At 33.5% G+C, this 27,229-nt stretch overlaps 1 protein-coding gene across 3 annotated transcripts in view; it reads left to right on the top strand.

Annotated features, from left to right (window-relative positions):
• Positions 1-263: 263 nt before the first annotated feature.
• Positions 264-27,229, top strand: part of LOC144841306 (cathepsin B-like) — a 70,521-nt gene continuing 43,555 nt past the window's right edge. The window contains exons 1-9 of one of the 3 annotated variants that reach the window (XM_078697593.1): positions 264-394; positions 1,344-1,476; positions 2,240-2,446; positions 2,986-3,101; positions 3,680-3,909; positions 4,247-4,360; positions 5,210-5,338; positions 5,447-5,531; positions 6,047-6,309. In XM_078697593.1, the coding sequence (XP_078553719.1) occupies positions 1,351-1,476; positions 2,240-2,446; positions 2,986-3,101; positions 3,680-3,909; positions 4,247-4,360; positions 5,210-5,338; positions 5,447-5,526 (1,002 nt within the window). In that variant the 5' untranslated portion in view covers positions 264-394; positions 1,344-1,350 and the 3' untranslated portion in view covers positions 5,527-5,531; positions 6,047-6,309. Of the gene's footprint in view, positions 395-1,343; positions 1,477-2,239; positions 2,447-2,985; positions 3,102-3,679; positions 3,910-4,246; positions 4,361-5,209; positions 5,339-5,446; positions 5,556-6,046; positions 6,310-27,229 lie in introns of those variants that run through there. The other 2 variants (XM_078697592.1, XM_078697594.1) reach the window with 2 other exon arrangements.

Below are 27,229 nucleotides of genomic sequence, written 5' to 3'. Positions count from 1 at the left end.
TCTTAATTTCATAATAAATCATACATATGATACAAACACAAAATGAAATGCAAAATAGGGGTTCCCGAGCATTCTGACGATCTATATTAATTTAAAAAATTAACAAAATGGGTATTGTAGCGCACAGTGGTAATTGTGCTCAAGTACAACCGAAATGGGTATAGTAGCGCATAGTGGTAAAATAAACACTGTGGTAAACTAAATCCTATCTATTACCACTGTGCTCAAGTGCAGTATTAATTATCACTATCGATACACGTCAGTGATTTTATCACGTGCTTTTAAGTTTAGTAGTATCACGTGAGTTGGATCACATGTGTATTCATCACATGACTCTTCTCGACTCGGACTGGTGTTTCGCAGTTGAGTTTTCTTTTTTGTTGGTGGAACATCGGTATGTATCAGTTCAGACTTGCTTTGTTTTCTATGTAGGCAAATTATTTCCACTGCTGCCGGTGGGACTTGTTTGAAATTGAGTGGCACGTAGGGCCTACAGAGAGGAAAGTTGACTGTGTATTTTTTGTCTGTGACTACTGATAATGATTGTCTACACGGGTGTCTACACCAACCACCGCCGTGCACCATGAATCCATCATCATTCTTCATAGAGTATAATAATATTTCTTTGTAGTACAGTAGGCCCCTTTTAGTTTATAAGTTCTAAGGTCTTTTTGCTAATACTTAGCTGCTGTTACCTACCGATCGATGGCATGCATCAAGGAGAAATATTCTCCATGTAGTAGTAGTCTTTGCAAAAAAATGATATAAATAATTATTAAAACATTCTCTTCCTGGACAGTGACGCACCCAGTGTTTGGTGCGGTTTACCATAATTTGATGATTGATATCAATCGTTTTACTTTTGTGAAAAACTTTGGTATTTTATGGAGCACTGCCAGCTTAAAAACAAACTCCTAAGCAGTTATGACAAATTCTCAACTCACTCAATTGAAAGGAACTAGCCTAGTAGTAGTAGGCCTATATGTAGGAACTGGATTGCGAGTGCATTTGTTGACACTGGAACTGATGATAATTGATTGTAACTAGGCATGGTTATCATACCATATATGAACAATGCGAATCGTATTTGTATAGGAACCAGTCCCACGTCGAGCGCTTATATGGTAACATCAAACTGACGCTACTAGTCGCTCTCAGTCACTCATATTGACTTAACTTGTTCAGTTTATTTTGTTTCGACAATTTCGCGTGTCGACTTTGCAATTTTTAATTCCTTGCATGGTTGGTTCTTTGTGAAAGTGAATTGATCTAAGTCTAATGTGGGCCTGCATTGTAGCTAAAAATTGTATTTATATTTAAATCATTTTGGTTTTGGTCAACAGATAAAAAATGAAGATTGTGATTTTCGTTGCTGTAGCCTGCTTAGGCATGGTTCAGGCCAAAACTTTATATGGGTTAAAACCATTGTCGAAAGATATGGTGAATTACATCAACTATATCAACACTACTTGGAAAGTAAGTATACCAATTAATACAGTTGTAGAACACCTATTAATGTGTCCTCTTAATAGGGGTTCTCCCTGAGTAGGTGCTGGCTGTATATTAAAACATATTTCCCCTTGCTTAATTGATGAGAAATGTCCACTTAATACAACAATATGCTCATTGAAAATATCTTCAATATGTTATATAAACATCACGCACGGAATAAATTCTAAACCGGCCGATGATATGTCATACAGTTACAAATTGTAAATTTTACAAAATTTATATTATTTAAGCTATTAAATTAGTAGTATTTATAGATTTTGACTCAAATGTTTCTAAAAAAAAAAAAGAAATACTAGAATGGCAAACTTGACTGTGAGTACTAATGTGCATTAAACATAAATGTAAATCGGGAATCACAGGTGTGGACAAAACATGCCATAACTTTCTTCTCCCCTAAGGGTCCCTTCGTCTCGAGTGCTGCCACCAAACGGCTCCTGTTCGTCTGTCCACGACTGGGGCTGAATGGACCAGTACACCAGTATAACCCTTTACTCTTCCGAAAGATGTACTGGGTTCTTTAAATGAGCCAGATGTGTACACTGGACCTCCAATTTTAGGTCCTTATCCGAGAAGACTTGTTCTACAACAATGGTCGAGGAGTGTCTTAAACCTGTGCCAATTGGATATCTATGGTTTGCGGCGCCCCCTGCCCTAACCGCTTAGCCACTTGACTCTTTTTAGATATATAATATCTCTGATGTTTCACAAACGTTATAATCTTTTACAGGCTGGCCACAACAGGAATTTTGAAGGCATGACAATAAAGCAAATCAAGGGAATGATGGGAGCTCTACCGGTTCCTGAAAGCATGAAGCTGCCCAGGAAATCTGTCATTGTTGGCGATCTACCAGAAAACTTTGACAGTCGAACCCAGTGGTCTAATTGCCCCACCATTAAGGAAGTTCGTGATCAGGGCTCATGTGGGTCTTGCTGGGTAAGTGTGAGAGAAGTGTGAAGGGACGGGTAAAAGGCAGGGGGGGGGAGGTGGCGTTGGAACAACCCAAGTGAACATACAAGTTTATATACACTCACAAATCTACTTATAACCATTGTTGTTACTTAGAGGTAGATTAAACTTAAGCCCTCTTCTCCCCCTCCATCTCCCCTCCCCTTCCCCAATTTTGAGCACTAATGTTTAAAGATATGGTGTCCCCTTGAAACAATTTTTTTTCAATTTTTTGTTGAATTTAATCATTCATTTTGTCTTTTTAATTGAAAACATTATTTTGGGTTTTTTTTTAAGTGATTAACTTTATCAAAACTACAAAATAACCTATTCAAAGTCTGATTTTATTTTTTTTTTTATTTTTTCATGTTCTTGGTGGACAATACATCTTTAAGCATCCATTAAGTATCCTAGGTTTTAAATCTACAAATAACTTATTGACTTTCACAACTAAAGTACACATAATTAACTACAGTATTATGTATTATTATTAGTATTTATTATCAAATGTTTGTTGATTGTTGTAGGCATTCGGTGCAGTTGAATCAATGTCTGATAGGTACTGTATCCACTCAGGAGGAAAAGTAAATTTCCACATCTCTGCAGAAGATTTGACAACCTGCTGTAGCAGCTGCGGTGCTGGGTGGGTATTTCTACTGGTTTAAACTTTACAGCAACACTTTTAGAAAGTTAAGTTAGCTGCAAACATTCAATTAAAATTCACCTTTATTGGGACAAACAAGAAAACATTGTTTTATTCTTCATTTAGTGTCCTTACCAAAGGGTAAATAAAGTGAGACAATACAACACATGGCATTGCATTCCATAATTCAATATAACAAAACTACAAATCTTTATCAAAATGATTGTTTATAATATTGTTTATTGGTATTTCTTTAAAATTGACATGTTCAGTGTGAATTATTTTTTAAATAATTGTTGATTATGTTGAAAATGTTTGTAGTGTATTTGGTCGCTTTCTTGTAGATGCTTTAATTGTAGAATGTTTTTAATTCTTTTTTTTCTGTACACTGTTCTGGGTTGACCAACTAGCATGTTTGGTCTTTCCTTGCCTTTATATTTCGTTGGTCTTTTTCTTTGTATTGTATATGGCAGAAATTAAATAAATAAAAAAATAAAAATAAATACAAAAATGTTTAAAGTGCGTAACACTCGTTAGAAAGTCTCAAACATTATCTAGTGATCTAATTTTGATTACAGATGCAATGGTGGATATCCTCCTGAAGCTTGGAACTACTGGAAAAATCACGGAATTGTAACGGGGGGTAATTACAACACCAGTCAAGGCTGTCAGCCATACCTCATCCCATCATGTGACCATCATGTCGTTGGAAAGCTTCAACCATGTGGCGATAGCAAACCAACTCCAAAATGTTCCAGGTCTTGTGAGAGTGGCTACTCTGTCAAGTACGATGATGATAAGAAATTTGGTAAGTACTGCACAATAAAATATTTCACTAGGCTTTAAATTTATGTTGTCAATGGGCAAGATATTGTATCCACATTTTGTTAAATTCGTAGTTCTTTTATATATATAAAACTTCGCAAACGCTGTAAATCCATATTGATATATTATATGGGTACAGTCTGTTAGTTCATGTATGAAGAATACATCGTCTGTCTAACACGAAGGTCAAAAGTGTCATTTAATAGAGGTCATACCATCGTTTACGGTCTTTAGTTGCATCTCTTAACAACTCTGCTCAGATCTTTTGGTTCTACGGGTATTTCTAAATCTACATAAAAACATTTCTTTATCGCCTAAAGGTGCTACAGCCTATCAAGTTTCTGGAGTACAAGAAATTATGACGGAGATAATGACCAATGGACCAGTAGAAGCAGACTTCACTGTGTATGCAGATTTTCCAACCTACAAATCAGGTAAGCATGCAATGTGAAGTATAGCTGCTGAACAATCTATAGTCTGGTAAAATTGTTATTACTCCAAATCTTGGAGAGAAATCATGAATAAGAGATTCATTATTGAGATAGCCGACCTATTTCTTAACTATAACTTAGTGGTCGAACCAAGGGCTTCAGGTCCACAACTTAAAATCTAAACATTTGCTGCTCACAAGCTGGCTTGCCAAAAAACTGTTGATACAGCCTATTCCGTCTATGTCCATGCTTATATAGTGCCCCCTATGATGTCCTAATTTATGCCATAATTAATCTCATGAATTATTCATGATTTCTGCTTGAGGTTTTTCACTTTGGTAATATTATTGCTGTATATATGATATTGCATTTACCATCCATCCATGATCATTGTACTTGATACTAGTAGATAGGCTACCAATTGTGCTAGGTAATCAACACTATAGAGTGGAGTTGTGGCTTGGCGGTTTTGATGCTTGTCTACCAAAGAGGGTCTTGGGTTCAGGTCCTGTTAGTATCAGGATTTTTTTCTAATGACAATTTATTACTCCACTCCAAAAGTAATAAGACTTTGTTTATGTAGAGCATCTTGTGTATATGTTTGTCTTGTAAACAGGATTGCCACCTTATAAAGGATGATGAATTAATTTGCTTATGCTTATTCTTGGAAATTTGGCTAAATGTATAAAAACGAAAACCAAGATGTGCTTTTTGATATCGTCTTTCTATCATATCCCGAATCTTCAGTTTTTATAACAATTCCTGCAGATCGATTCTCATGTATATCATACTGTATACTGTAGGAATATTGTTTGTTAAATGCTTATCTAATTCCTTTTCTTTCTTTTTTAGGTGTTTACAAGCATGAGACCGGAGGTGTGTTAGGTGGACATGCTATCAGGATCCTTGGTTGGGGTGTTGAGAATGGTGTTGATTATTGGCTTGTTGCCAACTCCTGGAATCCAGATTGGGGTGATAATGGTACTTATTTCATTTCTTTTATTTCATTACTCTCATTTTTTTTTTCTTTTTTTTTTACATAGAGTACATCTCTTATCGTATGTGGTTTTATTTTTCTTTACATTTTAGGCTTTTTCAAGATTGTTCGTGGCACCAATGAATGTGGAATAGAGAGTGATATAAATGCTGGAATTCCCAAACTGCCTTAATTGTAGTAAGTCTATAGTAGTAGTTCAGGCTAACCAAACAAAATAATTGTAGAAAATTATGAAACTACCTGAACTACCGTCGGACCCTAATGGAAACTAATTCTTTTTTTAGGATTAATTGGGTTGTCCTGAATTCATCATCGAATGTTTTTCCTTGTTTTTTCACCGATGTTTTTCATGTGACTGTTTTTATGTATGATATGTATGATGGAATCGAAATAAAAGCAAACAAACAAACATAATCTTATAATAGGTCTGGAGCTATATTTATATCAATCATTTATTGTTAATATCTCTTACTTTATTGGACAATTTGTTTCCAAAAAAATTAAGGATAACAATGAGCAATGAACACCTCATGGTATGAATTTTAGCTGGGAAGCACTGGTTTTTATTAAGTCATTTTAACTGCCATTCCATTTTTCTCTTTTTTCTCTCTTCTCCGGGAGCTTTATGTTGCAGTTCTAACAAATAAAACAGTTTCGCTTTTTTTACACCAATTTTATTTTTCTCGTTTTAGGATCATTGTCAATTCAATGACAAGTGCAAGATTGAAGAAAAACTTAATTCAGCTGTATTTAAATGCAATTTATTTTGTGTAATTACATAAAAAAAAACAAATGAAGACGTCCCACTAGTCAATAGAAGTCTTTTTATATTTTGTAATATTAGAAATAAATCATAGATCATAAATTAAATTTGTCAGTTTTTATAAATTGGTGATGGTGATAAATATTAATTAGAAAGAAAGGCACAGTACTTGAAATAAACTATGACCTATGACCTGGTGTTTCTGTACTTTTTATGTTATGGCTCAAGAAGAATGTTGATTTTTTAAGCCAGCCCACAGCCAGAACTTTTAGAGGGTGTGTGCATTGTTTATCTTGTTTGAACAGAAAAGGGAAAGGTGGTTCAAACTTTTTCTTGGATTTACATTAAAGATATATTGTCCCCCTAAAAAATATTTTTTTTAATTTTTTTGTTGAATATGTTATTTTAATGTCACATAATAGTTATTCACTCTCACAAAAAATTGAGTCTGAAAAAAATTTATTTACCTGAGAAAAATGTAATTTAAAGCAAAAAATGGTCAAATTGTCTGGAAGACAATGAGTTTTTGGGTAATTTAACTGTTTATTTTGTCTTTATAGGTGAAATAATTTTTTCCCCCGTTTTTTTCTTATGGAAGTGAACAACTTCATTAAAACTGCAAAATGGCCTATTCAAAGTCCGATTTTAAAAATCTTTATTTTTCATGATTTTGGGGGACAATACATCTTTAATCATTTGGTTACAATAAAACCAACTTTTGCAATTTTTTATGGCGCGTGCCACCAGCTATAATAATCCATTGGGTTTTATTGCGTCATTTTGTATTTGGCGCACTAAATACATTTTCGTGATCGTTTTTATATTAGGTAGGCCTAGATTTATCTGGGAAGCTTTATTAACACTACCAGCAGAGATTTTAAAATAAGAAAGGGCTGCAATTAATAAATTAAATCGAATATGGAGGTCAAATATAAGTAAAAACCTTAAACTACGGCTCTTCAGTTTTTCTATAATGGATCAGAAAGTTAGATCATTACAAAGAAACTTCAGAAATCAATTGATGGCAGTCACTCACTACGTCGTGCTGCTATGGGCATAAAATGGCAACAAAGAATCAGCAACGAAGTACTATAATTATGGCTCTTTGGCCATACCAAAAATAACAGAAACAATAAGATGACTGGCATTTGCTGGACACAGTAAAGAAGAAATGATTTCAGATGTTCTGCAGTGGCAGCCAAAACATGGATTTGCAAAACAAGGAAGGCCAGCTCTCACATACATTGATGTACTGGAGACGGATACTGGTATGCAGAGAGAAGAACTGACTGTCACAATGGCAGATAGGAAGTTATGGAGGAATCTAGTCATATAAGTTCGGGTATGTCCCTTACTAAGTAAAGTAAGTAAGGCATAGATTTATATTTATTTTACCGCCTGGATATTTTTAGACGATGATTATTTATTATGCTAATTATAAATTTCATTTATGTTATTACAGGTGCTTTTCGAAATTACCGTTATTGTTAAAATATGGTTGTTTTTAATTAGGTTATAATTATGCATTATCATTCTGTCAGAAAGCTTCTACTGTAATTGGTATAGTTTCTGTGTGTGTGTGTGTGTGTGATAAATAATTGCTTCTCTATAAATCATATAAAATCATCTTTTTTTTTGACAAAAAAAAAGGTACAAAATACAATAATTGCTGTGCAACTCATTAGGATTGAACGTGTGCAAATTTGTTTTCTTTATTAAGTACCAATTTTCTTCTCGTCTTTATATGTTTTAAATTTGTAATGAATTTTTGTTTGGAGTGATTTGTTGTAATAATGTACGATTGTTATAATTTGTTTAAGAGTGGTAATTGTAGATTTTTGGGGGTTGATTTTTAAATTTTTTTTAGAGTGTCGAATAAAAGCACTGAATAAACTGGAAAAAAAAAATCATTCTGTCAGAATCTTTGTTAATGTATTCTTTCCTTAGCACTATTTTGTCTGTCAATTATCTTGTATCAGTTTTATCTAGCTAAGTCAATTTTTCAGAGTATATTCTCTGTGCGTTTTCACGGTGCGCAATCACAAATTACGCGGTCTACGCACGATTTAACGAAATCACGTTTGTAATCGTATCTTCACATGCATGAAACAAAATTTGGTACTCATAAATTTCAGGTCATCATATGGCAATACAATTACGTGTGTAGCGCATATAACGCATGCGTACGCGCGCTTTAAATTTTCGATGAAATTATAGAGTACGTTTCGGGCAATTTTAAGCCTTTAAAAAATTGCCATGAGTGCGCAGATTTTTGCACGCGAACTGCGCGTTAAACGTTGATATGAACTCTTTTTGCCCGATTCTCAACCTTTCTTTAATAATATCATCATATTTGATTCACTTCTCAACTCGAAATTGCGTTATACAAACACGTTAAAAGTGACAGGCTACGCACGTGTAAGTTAACAAAAATGGTGAAAATATGCAAAATTTTAAAATTAATTTAGATCGTCAGAATGCTCGGGAACACCTATTTTGCATTCCATTTTCTTAAAGTGTATGTATCATTAAGAGAACAAAAGTTGATTAAGTCACCATTAATTGTGTGCATATTCAATTAAAAAAAATTAATTTCAACAATCAAACGAACTATGACATTTTCTTGAGCCGAAATAACAAACTTAACATTAACTTTATTCTTTAATGTGTTCATATATTAAAGTTAAAAGTATATATTTTGACAGTGCGTCATTTTTTCAAATCTTTAAAGATGTCATCATAGTAAAAAATTCATAATTCATTGCAGTATGCAATAATCTACTGTATCTGCACCAAAGTGGTTACTGCAAATAAATACACGGAGGAATCTTTCTTCAACTTTTAGTCAGTTGTGTATGGCTCGGTGGTCTGTGCTCGTATCTATCAGCAAAACAAAATCAATTATCTTTATTTAAATCAATGCATATAACCTATAATTCGTAATAGTGACGAATTAAATCTTACTTAAATTTACTTTATAGCTTTATATCATATTGATTTAATGTTTTTGTCATGCAATCCTTCCAACAATATATAGGCTAATACGTACTTTTTATATATTACATTATTTTTTATATTTTCACACTCAATAAGTGGCCTACATCCGTGACATCACAAATGTGTGGTATAGTGTGCGATTGTACTATGGTACAAGATGCGTGATGCTGTTAGCCATCTTGGTACCAGTTTGGTTACCAATGATGTTGACACCAGTCTACCACGATGAGGTAGCATCTCCGACTTCAGACTGGGATGTTTTTTTTTTTGTTTTTTTTTTGTTTTGGTTTTTTTTATAATTCCTTATAAGCTAAAACTTATATTAACTTAAATAAGTTAAGATTATTGAACAAATTACTTATTTTAATTGTTTACTATACAATAATATAGGCCTAAAACCTATTATATACGAAATGAATAAGGGAAAATATTTTAATAATTACAATATTATTTTTTTTTTTTTTTTTTAATTATTTCTTACTAAATAAATCAACTTACGATAACATTTTTATTATTAAAATTTATTATTAAAATATAAACTCGTAAAAAAAAAATTTCTATCAACTATCCTAAATATCATTAACAATTTTTTTGAAAACTAATTAAATAATGTTTTTTTTTTTATTTCATCCTTTTTTTTGTATTGCTTACTAACTAAAAACTTACATTAACTTAATAACGGGAATATTACTGAAACAAATTACTTATTTTAATCATTATTATCAATAATCTATTTTTAATTTATTATTGGTATTATATTAATATCCTCCTTAGAGCTTTTTTTTTTCATTACAATGTTACAATACCAATATTGTTTTATAATTCACATTACTTATCTTATTTTGTTTTTCTTAAGTACAAGTGCTGCAGTAATCTACATTTTTAAAACGTTATTTTATATACTATTACCTTACATAGTACTTAGATATTGCACATCTTAGACTAATCTATTTAGTTTAACCTTTCTTTAATCAATGTAATCGTCTTAACATTCCTATAACTATATTATAGATCTAATCCCTTAAATTGTTTTGTCTTAACGTAAATGGTTACTTAAATTATGTTTTAAATTGTCTTAATTTGTTTAAGAACTATCGTCATTATTCTCAAAATAGAATGAGTCTTGTAATTCAAATTTCTCAAGAATTGCGTTAATTATTAAGTAAGCTATTGCGGATGGCTTTACTGTTGTAAGAGATATTTTATTTGTAATCAAATATTTGACAGATTCGTGTCTCACTCTTTCTATTCTACGTTTGTTGTTATTGGTTGTAGCTTTACTGATAGCAATATCGCAATAAATGTGAACAAAATCAAGACAAGTGACACTATTGATATTAAAGTTTACTATCTGTAATATTTTTAATTCTATTTGGGCAATTTTTTTAGGATTAAAGAAGCCAAGATTCCGGAGGCGGTCACAAGCATAAGGGATGATGTGTTTAGATTGGTATCTTTCAGCACATTTCAATGCAAGGCAAATTGATGCAATTGCCAATTCTTCGAGATCTCCAAGTTTAAATGCTGTGTTATCACAGATTAGTACATTTTCTATAATTGTAAGGCTACGATGTACAATATCATAATCGATTATGTATTCATAACGTATGAGTTCAGATCGAATATTACATAAAAATTCTATCATATGATCTTTGACTGATTGTGATTCAAAATGTGCCCATGGATTTTCAGATATTTTTTCACGATTAATTAATGAATTAAAATATTCTTTATTAGATTCAAGTTCAAAATTTTCATTTGAAATATCGTTAGAATTGTTATCACCACTACCTGGAAAATGAAACAAAACATCACCATTTCCTACTACTACAACAGTGCTACTATTACTACTACTAGACTTTTCTCCTATGCTGCTACTGCCACTGCTGTTGCTACTAATACTACTACTAGTACTGTCACCACTACTGCTACTACTGCTATTGGGTATAGTGCTGCTGCTACTACTACTACTACTACTACTACTACTATCAGCTTCACTGCTAATACTAATATTGATGTCACTATCACTACTATAATCACTACTTATTATGATAGGCATATCATTTGCATTTGGAGACAGTATTTGGTCTTCACTAGGCCAACTAGGCCTACTACTATCACTATCACTGCTGCTACTAATAATGATGTCACTATCACTACTCCTATCACTAATTATGATAGGCATATCATTTGTAGGCCTATTTGGAGGCAACATTTGATCTTCAATAGGTCTACTACTACTATCACTGTTAATACTAATAATGATGTCACTATCACTACTTCTATCACTACTTATTATGATAGGCATTTATTTAAAGACAAAATTTGGTCGTCACTAGTAGGCCTATTTAATTCATGATTAAAATGACAATAATTGATATCAGCTGATTTGTTTTCCGTTTTTATACGTGTATCTAATTCGTGTAACTTACAAGTTGGGTTAGCGTTTCTTCTGACATAAGGACACCCCCTGTTTGTAGGCCTAGCCTTTCTATTCCTCACCTGAAGGAACCTAGCGTACTTAGCGGCGGGATACTCATTTGATCTCACCGCATTCTGGGCTTCTTCTAAAGAAGCATTATATCTTCTTTTAAATATCAACTTTGCCATAGCAGATGATGTAAGTATAGCAAACGTAATAGGAAATAGATGTATAGTATTTCCAAACTGAATTGCACGGTAAAAGCGGTTTTATTTCGTTTTAATGAAGAGCAATTTGAAATCACTGTTCATCGATTGAAAGAATTTTTCATTCTGACTTAAATTTGGAATAGTCGTTAGTTATTTTCGAATATTTGATGACGTAACAATGGTTGCGCTGTTCTATTGTAAGCGCGGTGAGCGCACTAACTAGCCAATTGAATACCACTATGATGTTACTAGCTCTTGGGAACATCTCTTAAATGCGCGCACTACACAGCGTCATCTCTCTCTCTGTATACATTGATTAGAAAGAGGACTGGACAAACCAACATTTTTCTTTAAAGAAAAACCAATAGTTCAACATTGGTTCATGTTGTCCGTCAATTATCTTGATATCAGTTTCATCTAGCTAAGTAAATTTTTCAGATTATATTCCTTATGGCTAGGAATCGATGTGGTCATGTTTTCACGGTGCGCAATCAACAATTATGCGGTCTACGCACGATTTAACGAAATCACGTTTGTAATCATATCTTCACAAGCATGAATCACAATTAAACAAAATTTGGTACTCATAAATTTCAGGTCATATTTCATAATATGGCAATACAATTCTGTGTGTAGCACACATAACGCATGCGTACGCGCTTAACATTTTCAAAATTGTCAAAATTTATTTTCGATGAAATTAGATTACGTTTTAAGCCTTTAAAAAATTGCCATGAGTGCGCAGATTTTTGTACGCGCACTGCGCGTTAAACGTTAATATGCACTCTTTTTGCCTGATTTCTGTTTTACAACCTTTCTTTAATAATATCATCATATTTGATTCACTTTTTAACTCGAAATTGCGTTATACGAGCACGTCAAAAGTGACAGGCTACGCACGTGTAAAATGGTGAAAATTTGCTAAATTTTAAAATTAATTAATATAGATCGTCAGAATGCTCGGGAACACCTATTTTGCATTTCATTTTCTTAAAGTGTATTAACAAGATGTTAGTAGAATTTGTTTTTTGTTCATTGTGTGCATGCTCAGTAGTTACAATAAAGGGTTATCGTCTGGAACTCGAATGGTCTGTCACGTTTGTTTTCGTCTGTAAATATAATTAGGAATCCAGCCTAGAATCTAACGTTATAAACATAAACAACGGTATAAGAGGCATGCGTTAGAATGGTTTGTAAGCATAAGTATTTAAGTAATAGAAAACAATATGTAGAAATTGATTGATTCAGGGCTCGATATTGTGACCGTTATTGTTCCATTTTTTATATGTAATTTTTACTTTCTATGGACCAGAGATTCCGAAATAAAAAGATTGCATTGAATTGAAGTCGAAATGGAGCCTCAAAGATTGCGGGTTATATTAATTTTATTTTACTGACCTTCTCTACTTCTAATACTAACACTTCAAAATTAATTAATTTACCATGAATACAAGAACAGATTATTTAAGCAGCAGTCTAATTTAATTATGGAAGTCTTAGTTGAGCAGCAGTGAAATAAAATTTGATGACCGATACTGAAACGAAAGACACGCATTTTAAGTGTAATGATGTATCTTTATTTAAAACCCCATGCGTCGTCTATACCAAGTGTTCTTGGAAATTGCTAATAACTATAGGGAACAAAACTAAGACATCTCTAATATATACAGATATTAATTCAACTTTTAATATCCAAACTATTTTTTTCAGAATAGAGACATTTATATTTGTAGTAATAAAACATTTTCACATACAATGACTGGAAATACAATTTATTATTGTATAATTATGTGAACATACTGTATGTGGTTTACATTGGTATAAATGCACCTAATTTTTTTTACCGAAATAGATGACACTTAATTAAAAAATGTCCAGGAATTATTATTCTGAATTTTGATTTGATAGAATAGGCGTAAAGTATAACAATGATGCTAGAAGCACCTACTTAAAAGTATGGTTTTCGTGATCACCATGGATCACCATAGGAGAAATTTAATTGTTTTAGTTGTTGTTTAAGTTTATGTCTTTTAAATTGTAAGTGTTTTCGTCGTCGTGATATCTGGTTGAACACAATTTTAATTTAGTGTACCATATCTAATATTCATGCCTGTGTATGAACTTTAAAAACACTGGAGCCGATATTTTCTGTAAGCTCCACTAAAACACCACCATATTTTATATGCGATATGCGGTGAATATACGTTATTTCAATAAGACGATTTATTTATACATTATAATAAACTTTCTAGTAGGGCCTAACACTATTTATTTTTTATATTTTTAAATTCCTCTATTTTCATTTGTGTAGGGGTACAAAAAGTACAGAGATTTTAATGAGTTTGAACTATTTCTATAGTGATAAGAAGAAAGTGCATTATTTCAAAAGGAAATTATCGATTGGTCAATGCAACCGTAGAACAGAGCAGATGATACGGCCAAGTTTAGTAAGTTTTTGACCAGTGACGGATTAAGTTTGTGGAGGGCGGCTCACTGGGCCGCCATAGATATTCCTGTTCACTAGCCAATAAAAAAGGCGTGCCTTGTAATTAGTAATTAAAAGATTAAGTAATATCAAATTATTATATATCATAATACCAATTCAGATCCAGGCCATCGATGTTCCGTTATGAACGCCGGAAATCCGGTTCCGTTGCAAGCTCTGTCAACTTTTTCTTTTCGTCTCGTTATAAGCTCACTCTTTGGAAAGGTCGTGAGCTGAGAAGAGTGGAGTACTTATTGTTAGTTAGTTCAAAAGGCGTTAACAAAGATGTTTAACCGTTGTCTGTTTATTAGCGTTTTATATGCTACTATTCTTGTACCAGGATACGTGACTGCAGATCGTAAGTGAACTTTTATAGTTTGACTCTGGGAATATTTTTTCCGTAACTGTAATTTTGTTGATGTCTATGTTAGCTGGTCATTAGGTGTAGCCATAATCAAATTATTATTAAATTTGGCCGCTGTTGTAGGCCTATCTATGTTTTGGCCAGGTTAAAAAACGATCTTCAGACGGGACATCGATTACAGAATATTTCTAGTTGACTGACTAAAACTGACTGGTTGACTGACAAAATATACTGACTGGTTTGCTGACTAAAACTGACTGACAAAATAAACCTACTGGTTTACTGACTAAATAAACTGACTAGTTGACTGACTAAATTGACTGGCCGACTGACTGACTGACCACTAAAAGCTGACTGGTCGACTGATAAAATAAACTGACTGGTTAATAATCGTATTGATTTGAATGATTACCTGACGGGTCGAGACAGTAACTTTACTGATTGAACTGACCGATTTTCTAATGACTGTCTAAAGCGTCATCCCACGTCCTAATCAATACGTACGACGACCGCTTAAAAAGGAAACACTAAATCTATAAAAAGGAATAATTGAATTAGGCCTATACATAATTGACAAGCACTTATTGTATGTAATGTAACATAGACATTTAATTTGACGGTAACACTATCTTTAAATATTATCAGAGAATTAAATCCAAATGGGTGTGGTTTGCTAATCCATGGGCCTTCGATGATAATCCACGGTAATCCAGTGATTAAGGAGTGTTTCAAATTTGTTCCTGTCGATGTCCAACCTTCTTGATTGCTAACTCATCCAAGTGTGTAAACTCGGCCTCAATATCAGGGGGAGGGGGCGGGGGGAGGGAACATATTGCATTGATGCACCATTACATACATAATGTGCCTCGACATATAACTATTCCTTGACATTGCTTAAAATAAATAATATTAAACGGAGGAGCGCTAACATAAAAAAAAGTACGGTAGAGTTCGTAATTTCACTTTAGCTGTCAAGTGGTGGAGGTTGTGGTATGGCTCAGATTTGCACCCATACCCCCCTTAATATTGAACACGACAAAAAAAACAAAATTGTATAATATTACTGTAGTGTAGTGTAGGCGATACTAGAACAATTCTTATAGAGTGGTCTCAATATTCAATAAAGAAATCCAGTCAACCTGAGGGGTATACTCTGAGTACAAGATGAACAGTAAGTCTACTGTTGTTAATGTAAAATACAGTATTTTGAAGGTGAAATGGATGGTAGGCCTCTAACAATTGGTGGGTGGATGTACGGCACAATTCTATCTTGAGCGGTTTTATTACGGACTCGAATGTAAACCTCATTTTCTCCATGTGTTTTGGGTAATGAGTCTATTACAGAATCTACAGATTTAACGTATTGACTGTCTATAATTATTATGCCAAAGAAATTTCCCACCCCAGCCCCAGAATATTTAGCGCTCGCGTACTAGATCCCCGATAAATTCTAGCGTTTCCATAGAATCGCTACGCTCTGTCGTGTAGCGATTTTATGGAAACCAGGCTTTAGGTTTGCGGTACACCATGAAAAGGATGTAAAGTTTGTCTCAACATTTTGGTTGTCATCATCATGACACACGTCACTACTGGATTAATCTCTTCCTATCACACACCATTACATTATTTGAGATTTCCTAAAAAATATAACATCGGCAAGGGTTTGAGACTCACTCACTCCATGGTTCTGGCGGTAGAATGAGTCTTCTCGGATAAGGACTATAAACCGTAGGTCCAGTGTACACATCTGGCTCATGTGCACTTTAAAGAACCTAGTACACCTTTCGGAACGAGTAGGGGGTTACCCCGGTGTACTAGTCCACACACACAGCCACTGTTACACACAGCCACTGTACAATTGGGACTGTACTGTTTTAGAGGTGTTTACCCTCAGTTGGTTACATCCTTCACTAATGTACGTCTTAGTGAGAAGTTGAATAAATAAAAATTAAATTAAATGGTCATATTTACCGTAAAAAACTTGCATATTTCGGCCTTGGTGAGACATGCCACACACTTTGATTTCATTCATCATTTTAAATAACAAATGTAGAAAGATATGTGTTTACAATTTAGGATTGTATTAATTAATTGATTTTACTTGTGTGTTCTTTCAGTCGACGACAACCAATATTCCTTCTCTGTTTCAAGTGAAAATAGTAAAAGTAAACTGCAGCTTTGTGTGCTTGATTGTGGTAAAAATGGAATTTGTCGAGGCGGCCCATTTAATAGAGAGCAGTTCTGTGACTGCTATGATGGCTACACTGGTGAATTCTGCAGACGTAAGTCATATCACATATTTGGGCATATCACTACCATATTTGGGCATATCACTACCATATTTGGGCATATCACTACCATATTTAGGCACACATTTTTGTCAAACTAGTTTGATAGTGTAGAAAGAGCTTTAGATTGTATTAATTAGTTTGAAGATGTATAGTCTAAAGCTCTGTCTACACTATCAAACTTGTGTAGAAAGATAACTAAAGCTTGGTTCCCACTAGGATGCAGCGTAAGGACGTATATGCAATGCAATGCAAGTAATTACACCAATCACAAGTGACAGTTTGGATGATTTTTGTGATTGGCTAAACAACTTGTGTCCTTATGTTGTGACCAGAGTGAGAACCAGGCTTAATGTTGACAATAGGAAGCTTTTGCTTTCACTACCCACAACTTTCTAGGTGAGGTTAACCGATGTGTCGTCTGGCCTTAGAAACGATCGAAACTGTGTCAACGTGGGGAACGATGAAACCAAGTCCCAATATTCCTGAATACGCATGGTGAACAAACGCTCCCTATTTGTCATAATGAACTATACAAAACATACATTTAAATTACTTATTACTATAATTGGAGTAATCCAGTGTTTAACTCTTGAAAAAAAAATGTGATGTGCCCATATATGGACATGATGATCACTACCATATTTAAGCATATCACTACCGTTTGGGCACAACAAACTTATTTTGTCAAACTAGTTTGTAGACAGAGCTTAACAGTTACTATGGTTCTGCATAGCATAGCTCTAAAAACGGATTATTCCATATAAATTTATTTTGTTATAAAACGCCTCTGTGGTGCAATGGTTATGATACTCACCTTGTCAGCTAGAAGTTGCAGGTTCGAATCTCTCATTTCCTACTCAGAGTAGTGCTAGTCATGTTGTGTCATTGAAAATCAACTTTACATATGATATGATATGATATGTGAAGGTAAGGTTATGTAAAAGTAAAGGTAAGTCCCATATTCATCCTATAATATATTAAATTGTCCATGTTTTTTTCTGCTTTAAGCTCTGTCTACACTATCAAACTAGTTTGACAAAAAAAGTGTGATGTCCCCAAATATGGTGGTGATATGCACAAATATAATATTTTGTCACATACAGTTTGACAAGTGTAGACCGAGCTTTAGACTATACATCTTCAAACATAATATAATCACTCATTCTTATCACAACGAATGTCTTTTTTGATATTTTATCACTAGTTGAATTGTCAGCATCTTCATCCGTCAACGGTCCATGATACAAGATACAAGATACAAGATACAAGATAACTTTATTGTCAAAATTGCTAACAATTTCGAGATATGTTTTGTACCTGAGTAGAATAAATAATATGATGTGATAACAATAAAAATAAATACAAATGATACCAGTGACTATCTTGAAAAGTTTTTGTTAAATAAATTGCATGCTATGTACATTGGTGAAAATCTGAAACGGTTTGTGGATATTTTTTTCTGTGTCAGTCTAACCCTTCCTGATCTACTTATAATGATGTCTGAATGTAATGGGTGTGATGGGTCTTGCATAGTTGTGTCAAATTTTTGAAGTATGAATGTATTAAACATTTCATCTAAAGGTTTCACTTCTACACCGATAACTCTGCTGGCCTTATTTACTAATCTCTGAATTTGACTTTTACTGTTTACATTGATATGAGAAAACCAAACAATAATACAATAAGAAATGATTGATTGAACAACAGAGGAATAAAACATATGAATGAGATGAGAACTAACATTAAACCGTTTCATTTTGTATATAAAGTACATTCTCTTATTAGCCTTGGTACGGAGTTCTTTAGTGTTTCTCTCCCAATTTAGTTTATTATCAATTATTAATCCCAAGTACTTATGACTTTCTACTATTTCAACAATTTCATTATCAATTTCAATATTTACATGATTAGTTTTATTTTTCCTTCTAAAATCGACAATAACCTCTTTAGTTTTTTTGGCATTTAGTTCAAGAAAATTTTGTTTACACCAGACTATAAATTGTTCAACATATTCATTAAACAAGGATGTATTATTATTTGAAATTAAACCAACTAGGCAAGTATCATCTGCAAACTTAACATTAAATGATTTACTTGGATCAATATCACTATAAAAATCAGAATATAATGAAAAAAGTAAGGGTGAGAGAACGCATCCCTGTGGTGCACCTGTATTACAAGTTAACTGCTTAGATACGCTACCCCTAAACTTAACAATCTGTGTTCTTTCATTTAAGAAATCAGAAATCCAGAGATTTAATCGTGGATTTATTCCTAACTTTAATAATTTATCTGTAAGTAAATGAGGCTGAATTGTATTGAACGCTGCAGAAAAATCTAAGAATCATAAAAACATCTGAACTCTCCATCGAAATGTAAATGTGCATCAAATATTCCCATTTCAGATTTTTTTGGAAAGTGTGTGGAGCATTTATACGAGGACGAAATTACAAAGGAGCAGAAGAGTGGTATGTCGGAACAAACAATTAAACTGAACGTCCCCAAACTTGGCAGTTATTACAAATAAAGATTCCTCTATATTAATCTGTAATCAAGTTAGGAATAAATTAGGTATTTTATATTTAAGAATTTTTATAAAACACTACGTTTGAATAACACGCTGTGTGTCTAAGCGCGTGAAAGCTGATTACAGGCTCTGCATAAACATCAATCGCGTAACATGCCTCATGTACATGTTGTGAAAATATTTCGTGCCATAAGTATCAAAAGTCAAAACCTTATGTTTTCGGTTATTTTTGAACAAAATGTATAAAAACAGTAAATATAAATATGTATGTTCTGAACATTTTAACACCAATATCAAGACCCTGTAATTTTTAGTTACGTAGATGAACATTTTTGTTTATGCCATATATGGGTCAAAGGTCACAAAATTGAATTTCTGGTCATGTTTCAACAAAATGTTAAAAAGGGTAAATGTATGTTCTGAACATGTTGACGCCAATATCAAGACTCTGTGATTTGCAGCTACGTAGATATATAAACGTCATTCCATAAATGTCAAAGGTCACAAAATGGAATTTCTGGTCATGTTTCAACAAAATGTTCCAAAAGTGTAAACATATATTTTGTATACAGCTGTCTAATACAAGCGGTTACCAATTTTCAAAAATTGGCGGCCATCTTTTTTAACGTCAAATTTTGAACCTTTGTGGTAGTCCGATTTTATTGTAATTCATCAAAAAACATTTTCTTGCAATTTTGTGGGGTAATGAAACAGTTTGACTCGACTATCCAGACAAGACGTCTCGTCGGGCCTCGTCGTACGACGCTGTCTGAGTTGGCCTTTAGGTTTCGTGACACCCTATATGCATGTGAGAAATTTGAACATTATGTATTGAGACGTCTGTGCAATCAGATCATAAACCTCTGATGCCGATATTTCGAAAAGCTATAAATACAGCTCCAAACGTTATTCATTTTATGTCGACAAAATTAATTTTATGTCGACGTTAAAACATGCACATATATAAGGCGGAGTTCTTAATGGAGCCTCAAAGATCGACAGTTATATTAATTTTATTTTACCGACCTTCTCTACTTCTAATACTAACACTTTAAAATTAATTAATTTACAATGAATACAAGAACAGATTATTTAAGCAGCAGTCTAATTTAATTATGGAAGTCTTAGTTGAGCAGCAGTGAAATAAAATGTGATGATCGATACTGAAAAGAAAGACACGCATTTTAAGTGTAATGATGTATCTTTATTTAAAACCCCATGCGTCGTCTATACCAAGTCTTCTTGGAAATTGCGAATAACTATAGGGAACAAAACTAAGACATCTCTAATATATACAGATATTAATTCAACTTTTAATATCCAAACTATTTTTTTAGAATAGAGACATTTATATTTGTAGTAATAAAACATTTTCACATACAATGACTGGAAATACAATTTATGACCTTTGACGTATATAATTATGTGAACATACTGTATGTGGTTTACATTGGTATAAATGCACCTAATTTTTTTACCGAAATAAATGACACTTAATTAAAAAATGACCAGGAATTATTCTGAATTTTGACTTTTGATTTGATAGAATAGGCGTAAAGTATAACAATGATGCTAGAAGCGCCTACTTAAAAGTATGGTTTTCGTGATCACCATAGGAGAAATTTAATTGTTTTAGTTGTTGTTTAAGTTTATGTCTTTTAAATTGTAAGTGTTTTCGTCGTCGTGATATCTGGTTGAACACAATTTTAATTTAGTGTACCATATCTAATATTCATGCCTGTGTATGAACTTTAAAAACACTGGAGCCGATATTTTCTGTAAGCCCCACTAAAACACCACCATATTTTATATGCGATATGCGGTGAATATACGTTATTTCAAGAAGACGATTTATTTATACATTATAATAAACTTTCTAATAGGGCCTAACACTATTTATAATTTATATTTTTAAATTCCTCTATTTTCATTTGTGTAGGGGTACAAAAAGTACAGAGATTTTAATGAGTTTGAACTATTTCTATAGTGATAAGAAGAAAGTGCATTATTTCAAAAGGAAATTATCGATTGGCCAATGCAACCGTAGAACAGAGCAGATGATACGGCCAAGTTTAGTAAGTTTTTGACCAGTGACGGATTAAGTTTGTGGAGGGCAGCTCACTGGGCCGCCATAGATATTCCTGTTCACTAGCCAATAAAAAAGGCGTGCCTTGTAATTAGTAATTAAAAGATTAAGTAATATCAAATTATTATATATCATAATACCAATTCAGATCCAGGCCATCGATGTTCTGTTATGAACGCCGGAAATCCGGTTCCGTTGCAAGCTCTGTCAACTTTTTCTTTTCGTCTCGTTATAAGCTCACTCTTTGGAAAGGTCGTGAGCTGAGAAGAGTGGAGTACTTATTGTTAGTTAGTTCAAAAGGCGTTAACAAAGATGTTTAACCGTTGTCTGTTTATTAGCGTTTTATATGCTACTATTCTTGTACCAGGATACGTGACTGCAGATCGTAAGTGAACTTTTATAGTTTGACTCTGGGAATATTTTTTCCGTAACTGTAATTTTGTTGATGTCTATGTTAGCTGGTCATTAGGTGTAGCCATAATCCAATTATTATTAAATTTGGCCGCTGTTGTAGGCCTATCTATGTTTTGGCCAGGTTAAAAAAACGATCTTCAGACGGGACATCGATTACAGAATATTTCTAGTTGACTGACTAAAACTGACTGGTTGACTGACAAAATATACTGACTGGTTTGCTGACTAAAACTGACTGACAAAATAAACCTACTGGTTTACTGACTAAATAAACTGACTAGTTGACTGACTAAATTGACTGGCCGACTGACTGACTGACCACTAAAAGCTGACTGGTCGACTGATAAAATAAACTGACTGGTTAATAATCGTATTGATTTGAATGATTACCTGACGGGTCGAGACAGTAACTTTACTGATTGAACTGACCGATTTTCTAATGACTGTCTAAAGCGTCATCCCACGTCCTAATCAATACGTACGACGACCGCTTAAAAAGGAAACACTAAATCTATAAAAAGGAATAATTGAATTAGGCCTATACATAATTGACAAGCACTTATTGTATGTAATGTAACATAGACATTTAATTTGACGGTAACACTATCTTTAAATATTATCAGAGAATTAAATCCAAATGGGTGTGGTTTGCTAATCCATGGGCCTTCGATGATAATCCACGGTAATCCAGTGATTAAGGAGTGTTTCAAATTTGTTCCTGTCGATGTCCAACCTTCTTGATTGCTAACTCATCCAAGTGTGTAAACTCGGCCTCAATATCAGGGGGAGGGGGCGGGGGGAGGGAACATATTGCATTGATGCACCATTACATACATAATGTGCCTCGACATATAACTATTCCTTGACATTGCTTAAAATAAATAATATTAAACGGAGGAGCGCTAACATAAAAAAAAGTACGGTAGAGTTCGTAATTTCACTTTAGCTGTCAAGTGGTGGAGGTTGTGGTATGGCTCAGATTTGCACCCATACCCCCCTTAATATTGAACACGACAAAAAAAACAAAATTGTATAATATTACTGTAGTGTAGTGTAGGCGATACTAGAACAATTCTTATAGAGTGGTCTCAATATTCAATAAAGAAATCCAGTCAACCTGAGGGGTATACTCTGAGTACAAGATGAACAGTAAGTCTACTGTTGTTAATGTAAAATACAGTATTTTGAAGGTGAAATGGATGGTAGGCCTCTAACAATTGGTGGGTGGATGTACGGCACAATTCTATCTTGAGCGGTTTTATTACGGACTCGAATGTAAACCTCATTTTCTCCATGTGTTTTGGGTAATGAGTCTATTACAGAATCTACAGATTTAACGTATTGACTGTCTATAATTATTATGCCAAAGAAATTTCCCACCCCAGCCCCAGAATATTTAGCGCTCGCGTACTAGATCCCCGATAAATTCTAGCGTTTCCATAGAATCGCTACGCTCTGTCGTGTAGCGATTTTATGGAAACCAGGCTTTAGGTTTGCGGTACACCATGAAAAGGATGTAAAGTTTGTCTCAACATTTTGGTTGTCATCATCATGACACACGTCACTACTGGATTAATCTCTTCCTATCACACACCATTACATTATTTGAGATTTCCTAAAAAATATAACATCGGCAAGGGTTTGAGACTCACTCACTCCATGGTTCTGGCGGTAGAATGAGTCTTCTCGGATAAGGACTATAAACCGTAGGTCCAGTGTACACATCTGGCTCATGTGCACTTTAAAGAACCTAGTACACCTTTCGGAAAGAGTAGGGGGTTACCCCGGTGTACTAGTCCACACACACAGCCACTGTTACACACAGCCACTGTACAATTGGGACTGTACTGTTTTAGAGGTGTTTACCCTCAGTTGGTTACATCCTTCACTAATGTACGTCTTAGTGAGAAGTTGAATAAATAAAAATTAAATTAAATGGTCATATTTACCGTAAAAAACTTGCATATTTCGGCCTTGGTGAGACATGCCACACACTTTGATTTCATTCATCATTTTAAATAACAAATGTAGAAAGATATGTGTTTACAATTTAGGATTGTATTAATTAATTGATTTTACTTGTGTGTTCTTTCAGTCGACGACAACCAATATTCCTTCTCTGTTTCAAGTGAAAATAGTAAAAGTAAACTGCAGCTTTGTGTGCTTGATTGTGGTAAAAATGGAATTTGTCGAGGCGGCCCATTTAATAGAGAGCAGTTCTGTGACTGCTATGATGGCTACACTGGTGAATTCTGCAGACGTAAGTCATATCACATATTTGGGCATATCACTACCATATTTGGGCATATCACTACCATATTTGGGCATATCACTACCATATTTAGGCACACATTTTTGTCAAACTAGTTTGATAGTGTAGAAAGAGCTTTAGATTGTATTAATTAGTTTGAAGATGTATAGTCTAAAGCTCTGTCTACACTATCAAACTTGTGTAGAAAGATAACTAAAGCTTGGTTCCCACTAGGATGCAGCGTAAGGACGTATATGCAATGCAATGCAAGTAATTACACCAATCACAAGTGACAGTTTGGATGATTTTTGTGATTGGCTAAACAACTTGTGTCCTTATGTTGTGACCAGAGTGAGAACCAGGCTTAATGTTGACAATAGGAAGCTTTTGCTTTCACTACCCACAACTTTCTAGGTGAGGTTAACCGATGTGTCGTCTGGCCTTAGAAACGATCGAAACTGTGTCAACGTGGGGAACGATGAAACCAAGTCCCAATATTCCTGAATACGCATGGTGAACAAACGCTCCCTATTTGTCATAATGAACTATACAAAACATACATTTAAATTACTTATTACTATAATTGGAGTAATCCAGTGTTTAACTCTTGAAAAAAAAATGTGATGTGCCCATATATGGACATGATGATCACTACCATATTTAAGCATATCACTACCGTTTGGGCACAACAAACTTATTTTGTCAAACTAGTTTGTAGACAGAGCTTAACAGTTACTATGGTTCTGCATAGCATAGCTCTAAAAACGGATTATTCCATATAAATTTATTTTGTTATAAAACGCCTCTGTGGTGCAATGGTTATGATACTCACCTTGTCAGCTAGAAGTTGCAGGTTCGAATCTCTCATTTCCTACTCAGAGTAGTGCTAGTCATGTTGTGTCATTGAAAATCAACTTTACATATGATATGAAATGATATGTGAAGGTAAGGTTATGTAAAAGTAAAGGTAAGTCCCATATTCATCCTATAATATATTAAATTGTCCATGTTTTTTTCTGCTTTAAGCTCTGTCTACACTATCAAACTAGTTTGACAAAAAAAGTGTGATGTCCCCAAATATGGTGGTGATATGCACAAATATAATATTTTGTCACATACAGTTTGACAAGTGTAGACCGAGCTTTAGACTATACATCTTCAAACATAATATAATCACTCATTCTTATCACAACGAATGTCTTTTTTGATATTTTATCACTAGTTGAATTGTCAGCATCTTCATCCGTCAACGGTCCATGATACAAGATACAAGATACAAGATACAAGATAACTTTATTGTCAAAATTGCTAACAATTTCGAGATATGTTTTGTACCTGAGTAGAATAAATAATATGATGTGATAACAATAAAAATAAATACAAATGATACCAGTGACTATCTTGAAAAGTTTTTGTTAAATAAATTGCATGCTATGTACATTGGTGAAAATCTGAAACGGTTTGTGGATATTTTTTTCTGTGTCAGTCTAACCCTTCCTGATCTACTTATAATGATGTCTGAATGTAATGGGTGTGATGGGTCTTGCATAGTTGTGTCAAATTTTTGAAGTATGAATGTATTAAACATTTCATCTAAAGGTTTCACTTCTACACCGATAACTCTGCTGGCCTTATTTACTAATCTCTGAATTTGACTTTTACTGTTTACATTGATATGAGAAAACCAAACAATAATACAATAAGAAATGATTGATTGAACAACAGAGGAATAAAACATATGAATGAGATGAGAACTAACATTAAACCGTTTCATTTTGTATATAAAGTACATTCTCTTATTAGCCTTGGTACGGAGTTCTTTAGTGTTTCTCTCCCAATTTAGTTTATTATCAATTATTAATCCCAAGTACTTATGACTTTCTACTATTTCAACAATTTCATTATCAATTTCAATATTTACATGATTAGTTTTATTTTTCCTTCTAAAATCGACAATAACCTCTTTAGTTTTTTTGGCATTTAGTTCAAGAAAATTTTGTTTACACCAGACTATAAATTGTTCAACATATTCATTAAACAAGGATGTATTATTATTTGAAATTAAACCAACTAGGCAAGTATCATCTGCAAACTTAACATTAAATGATTTACTTGGATCAATATCACTATAAAAATCAGAATATAATGAAAAAAGTAAGGGTGAGAGAACGCATCCCTGTGGTGCACCTGTATTACAAGTTAACTGCTTAGATACGCTACCCCTAAACTTAACAATCTGTGTTCTTTCATTTAAGAAATCAGAAATCCAGAGATTTAATCGTGGATTTATTCCTAACTTTAATAATTTATCTGTAAGTAAATGAGGCTGAATTGTATTGAACGCTGCAGAAAAATCTAAGAATCATAAAAACATCTGAACTCTCCATCGAAATGTAAATGTGCATCAAATATTCCCATTTCAGATTTTTTTGGAAAGTGTGTGGAGCATTTATACGAGGACGAAATTACAAAGGAGCAGAAGAGTGGTATGTCGGAACAAACAATTAAACTGAACGTCCCCAAACTTGGCAGTTATTACAAATAAAGATTCCTCTATATTAATCTGTAATCAAGTTAGGAATAAATTAGGTATTTTATATTTAAGAATTTTTATAAAACACTACGTTTGAATAACACGCTGTGTGTCTAAGCGCGTGAAAGCTGATTACAGGCTCTGCATAAACATCAATCGCGTAACATGCCTCATGTACATGTTGTGAAAATATTTCGTGCCATAAGTATCAAAAGTCAAAACCTTATGTTTTCGGTTATTTTTGAACAAAATGTATAAAAACAGTAAATATAAATATGTATGTTCTGAACATTTTAACACCAATATCAAGACCCTGTAATTTTTAGTTACGTAGATGAACATTTTTGTTTATGCCATATATGGGTCAAAGGTCACAAAATTGAATTTCTGGTCATGTTTCAACAAAATGTTAAAAAGGGTAAATGTATGTTCTGAACATGTTGACGCCAATATCAAGACTCTGTGATTTGCAGCTACGTAGATATATAAACGTCATTCCATAAATGTCAAAGGTCACAAAATGGAATTTCTGG

The sequence above is a fragment of the Antedon bifida genome, chromosome 4, assembly GCF_963402885.1.
Source record: "Antedon bifida chromosome 4, ecAntBifi1.1, whole genome shotgun sequence".
NCBI lineage: Eukaryota > Metazoa > Echinodermata > Crinoidea > Comatulida > Antedonidae > Antedon > Antedon bifida.
Note: the sequence above shows the minus strand (reverse complement) of the source record. Positions and strands in the feature narration are given on the sequence as shown.